The sequence below is a fragment of the Benincasa hispida genome, chromosome 4 (genome assembly GCF_027475165.1).
Source record: "Benincasa hispida cultivar pf3 chromosome 4, pf3_genome.v1.1, whole genome shotgun sequence".
In the NCBI taxonomy this organism is placed as follows: Eukaryota; Viridiplantae; Streptophyta; class Magnoliopsida; order Cucurbitales; family Cucurbitaceae; genus Benincasa; species Benincasa hispida.
Genome location: NC_143481.1, coordinates 14956677 through 14961538, shown reverse-complemented (window position 1 = coordinate 14961538; position 4862 = coordinate 14956677). Strand labels below are relative to the sequence as shown.

The window sequence follows — 4862 nt, the reverse complement described above, 5'->3', positions numbered from 1 at the left end:
CTAGCCGTAGGTCAATCTTGGAAAATACAGTAGCACCCTATAACTGGTCAAATAGGTCATCGATCCTAGGGAGTGGGTACTTGTTCTTGATGGTCACCTTATTTAACTCCCTATAGTCTATGCATAAACGTAACGATCCATCCTTTTTCTTCACAAACAACACTGGTGCACCCTACGGAGAAACACTGGGTCGTATGAACCCTTTATCAAGCAGTTCCTGCAACTGGACCTTTAGTTCTTTCAATTTGGCCAGAGCCATTCTGTATGGAGCTTTGGATATGGGAATAGTGCCCAGCTTCAGTTCGATCGCAAAATTAATCTCCCTTGGTGGAGGCAACCCTGGAAGTTCTTTTGGAAACACATCAGGATAATCGCTTTCAACTGGCTCAGAGGTTAGAGCAATCTCGGTTTCTCTTGTGTCAACTACGCTAGCCAAGATACTCCAGACACCTTGGTTAATCAACCTCTTGGCCTTTACCGCTAAAATCACCTTGGGCAAAACTACTGTCACCTCCTTACGAGAACAGTCTATACAAGCATGATTGGCAACCACCCAATCCATGTTCAGAATTACATCAAAGTCACACATGTTGATAACGGGTAGAAATGCACGTTATCATAGTGCTACGTTCTTAAACAATGTTGGATTGCATGATAAAACATGTTAAATTGCATCCATCAAGCATCAGTTTCATAATATTAAGATCGCATGCGTTCAATGCATAGGAACGGTTGATTTTAGTGTTTTTATGCAGAATATGCGCTCACGCAATGCAAGAATTGCGATCATAGGAAATCATTGGTCGAGCGCAACTTCACCGCAAGGCTTTGCGATGATTGTGTTTGCAAACATTTGCCCAAGAAGGATTGCTGCAACTTAGTCAGCACAACATGATGGGCGTATCTGGGTGAAAGGCTAATTAATCGCGATGGGACAAAAAGCTGATGATAGTCAAATTCGAATTAAGTTGACAGCCGATAACGATCACAAGTACATTCAGCTTTTCGGTGATAAATATTCTACACATCAGTCAGGAATTAAATCCATCCCATCTGTACAATCATGAAAGAGAAGCCACCGTTCACCTTGGATGTTCTATAAACACCAGAGGGATCCTTTGGAAAAGGGGTTCAGCAGTTAGAGATTTCATACTTCAGTTCGCTCATCTTTGTTCATAGTTTTCTTTCATTTTAAGGCGGATGCGAGAGAGAAGGTGGTGTCGATAGATCGTTCCGGTAAGCTTAGGAGAGCACCAGAAGCTTCAAGAAAAGAGAGAGGGCCGATACCTGCAGAAGCGGGAAAATCTTTAGAACTGAATAGAGATTACAATGTAAAAGCCTCGGCCAGCAAGGAATTGCTACCAGGCTCTCTACCTTTAACTTCCATTATTATTTTGTACTCCACTCGTTTATCGAAATGGAATCTATTTCTCCATATCTATTCACTCTCTGTTATTTACGCATGAGTAGCTAAATTAGTTGAATGGGTTGAGAAGCATTTAGATAGCACAACTAGGGAAACTTCACTCTATGCAATTATCTTGTATTATGTATGCTTCATTCGTCCATTAGAGATACTCAGGAGGGTAGTCTAAGGACAGGATCTAGGCTTGGGAAGGTCAGGTTAGAATCTAGGCTGGGGAGAGTTAGATTAGAACGCATAATAAAGAGATAGGAGCTTAGGAATAAGCACTATTTGTTATCAATGCATCGCATGCATCCTAGAGATAAGATATGATTGTATGCGGTCATCTTACTTTTATGCATTTTGCATCATCGCATAAGACAAGAGTAGAGAATTAGGGATAAGCTCTATGGACACTTTTGCATTCAACACATGCATCCTAGACTTAGGAGCATCGCATTTGCATTGGAAAATGACTTGCTGTGCATGGTGGTAGCATGATCGCATAGTCTGACGCATTCCAAAGTAACGCTAGCTAAAGATCTTCTCAACCCATTCATCGCATACTCAGTGCATCTATCACACAATTGACTTTTCTCAAATCCAGCCATTTGTTTATTTTCTCATTAACGCAATCAACAACAAACCAACAATTTATTTATTTGGCCACCGCAAAGTTTTCTAAAAATTACCAATGCAACTTGTTTTTACAAGTCCCTTTGTTCGACCCTGGACTTACTAGGAAACTCAGTGGAATTTACACTTGGATTTCACTAAGGAAACTTGAGTGTACAATGTAATTTTACCATCGCATATCATCCACATTTCCACTTCATAAAATCGAGCATCAAGTTTTTGGCACCGTTGCCGGGGACTTCGAAAAAATAGAGTGCTAACGGTAATTTTTTTGATTTCTTTGCAGACTCTCAATCTCTGGTGAATTACGACCCAGAGATTGCAAGGACATTCAAAAGCAGACTAAGAGAAAACCGCCAACAAGAAGAGAGAATACCAAGAATGGTGGAGCAACTAGAAGCAAGGGCCGTTAACACGAACAACATAATGGCCAACCCCATCCTTCTGGCGAATGATCGCAATAGACCCATCCGGGACTATGCGTCACCTAACCTTTATGATTTATCTCCAGGAATCATGAGGCCGGCATTAGATGGATTGAGGTTTGAAATGAAGCCGGTAATGTTGTAGATGATTCAGGCTGTTCGGCAGTTTGGAGGAAGGTGTGGCGAAGACCCGCACGCCCACCTCCAAAGCTTCATAGAGATCTACAACACTTTTGTCCCGAATATCTCTGCTGAAGAAGTTCGACTAACTTTGTTCCCATTTTCTCTCTATGATCAGGCTAGGAAATGGGCATATTCTCTCGAGCCGGGAGAGATCACTTCGTGGGAACAGGTGGTAGAAAAGTTTATGAAGAAGTATTTCCCACCAACTGAGAATGCTAGGAGAAGGAAATTAATAACAAATTTTGAACAAGAAGATGACGAATCGCTCAGTGACGCTTAGGCGAGGTTCAAGCGGCTGGTAAGAGACTGTCCACAAAATGGCTTACCAGACTACCTGTAAATGGAGATTTTCTACAAAGGATTGAATCCCTCTTCGTAAACTGCTACCAATGCGGTAGCCGCTGGTGGTCTGCTCGACAAAACATATGAGGAGGAAAAAATTATATTTGATCGCATTTCCAAAAATCACGAGGACTGGCGGGAAAGCGATCAAAGATTAAGAACAAGAAAATGACGCAAACAATGGGGCCATCGCATCCCTGCAAAATCAAATGACTGCAATGACAAGTTTGATACAAGGCATCGCAATTAATAATATGGGAGCAAAGAAAGGGCAGGTTAGTGCAATTACTCAAACGACTACAAGTTGTGTCATTTGTGGAGATGCTCACCCAATGGAAGAATGCCCAACAAACCCGCAATTAGTATGCTTTATGAGAGATAATCCCTATTCCAGTACATACAACTCCGGGTGGCGAAACCACCCAAATTTTGCATGGAAAAATCAACAACAAAGCTTTCAACCTGTGGCACAAAAAGGAGAGCCACCTGGATTTTTCCCGCAAAACAACGGTCCAGTGCATAGCCAAGCTAGTAGCTCATAAACACCGCAATCTTCGTCCTTAGAGAGCTTGTTGAAGCAATACATTGAGAAAAATGAATCAGTGCTTCAGAATCAAGCTACATCCATTAGAAATCTCGAAATCCAAATGGGACAAATTGCAGGCAAGCTGAAAAACATACCGCAAGGAGCATTGCCGAGCTCAACTGAGCTCCCTTGCAATGCTAGGGGTAACGGGAAGGAACGCTGCTTAGCAGTTTCCTTGATAAGCGACAACATGACTGCGGAAGTAGGGAAGAAGTCCATTGGGACCAACTTGAATGTGGTGACAACCGAAGACCCATTGACCTATAGTTTAGAGAAGCCCGAGAAAATAGACCCTGAAGTTGCGTCCACCTTTAAGCCTCTAGATCTTGAAACAGAAGAAGTCCAACCACCAGTAATTCCGCAAAGATTGAAAGAGGAACAAAATGAGGAAGGAAAGATTGCAATAGTGGCTGCAGCGCAAAATGCTATGATCCCACCTAAAATGGGCGACCCAGGAATTTTCACGATCCCATGCTCTATCGGAGGGACCTACAGTGGCCAAGCACTATGCGATTTCGGGCAAGAATAAACATAACGTCACTATCAATCTTCAAACAATTGAATGTCGGCACACTTACACCCATAAAGGAAACTCTCCTGCTCGCTAACAGATCCCGAATACACCCTGAAGGAGAGTTGAAAAATGCCGCAATTTCAATCGATAAATTCATCTTGCCAGCAGACTTCCTCATTTTGGATTATAAAGCAGACGAAGATGCGCCCATCATATTGGGACGACCATTCCTTTCAACCGATCGCGCTTAAATTGATGTGCGCAAGGGAGAAATTGTAATGAGCAGTCATGGGGAAAAACTCCGGATTAAGGCAGTAAAGATCCTAGAGGACAAAGAAAAGAGAGAAAAGCCACCATGGACGTGAACAAACCAGCCTGAAATAAGTGGTCTTTGAGTATTATATGATTCAACCTCATCAGGGACGCAATCCTTTTCCCATATCAAATACTTCATGAACTTTTATCTTACTCCTTATTATCTATTATCAAAATTACTTTGTTTTACTGACTATCTATCTACACGATTCTCTAAAAAAAAAATTGTTGTTTTTTTAAAATAATTTGACCCTCTCTTTGTTTGTTTACAACAATTAAGGCACAGGATTGTGGAGATGTTACATGAAGCAGCAAATTATCTCACTCCATCACTGTAATCCAAAGAAGAGAGATCGCCGCAAAGATGGATGAGTCAATACACAATGCAGGCGACAGCGCAAATTTAGGGGTATATTCTTCCTTATCCTTTATTTCAAATTTTGCGCCGTCGCATCG

The 4862-nt window shown here is 41.8% G+C and overlaps 1 protein-coding gene across 1 annotated transcript; it reads right to left on the bottom strand.

Moving 5' to 3' along the window:
* Positions 1–172: 172 nt before the first annotated feature.
* On the bottom strand, positions 173–562 carry LOC150036516 (uncharacterized). The gene has a single exon (XM_090313153.1). The coding sequence runs from the start codon at positions 560–562 to the stop codon at positions 173–175; it is 390 nt and encodes a 129-aa protein (XP_090169279.1).
* Between the last annotated feature and the right edge of the window lie 4300 nt (positions 563–4862).

Excerpts from the sequence above, each read along its gene's own strand:
- LOC150036516 (XM_090313153.1), bottom strand. The coding sequence starts at position 562 with ATGGATTGGGTGGTTGCCAATCATGCTTGTATAGACTGTTCTCGTAAG.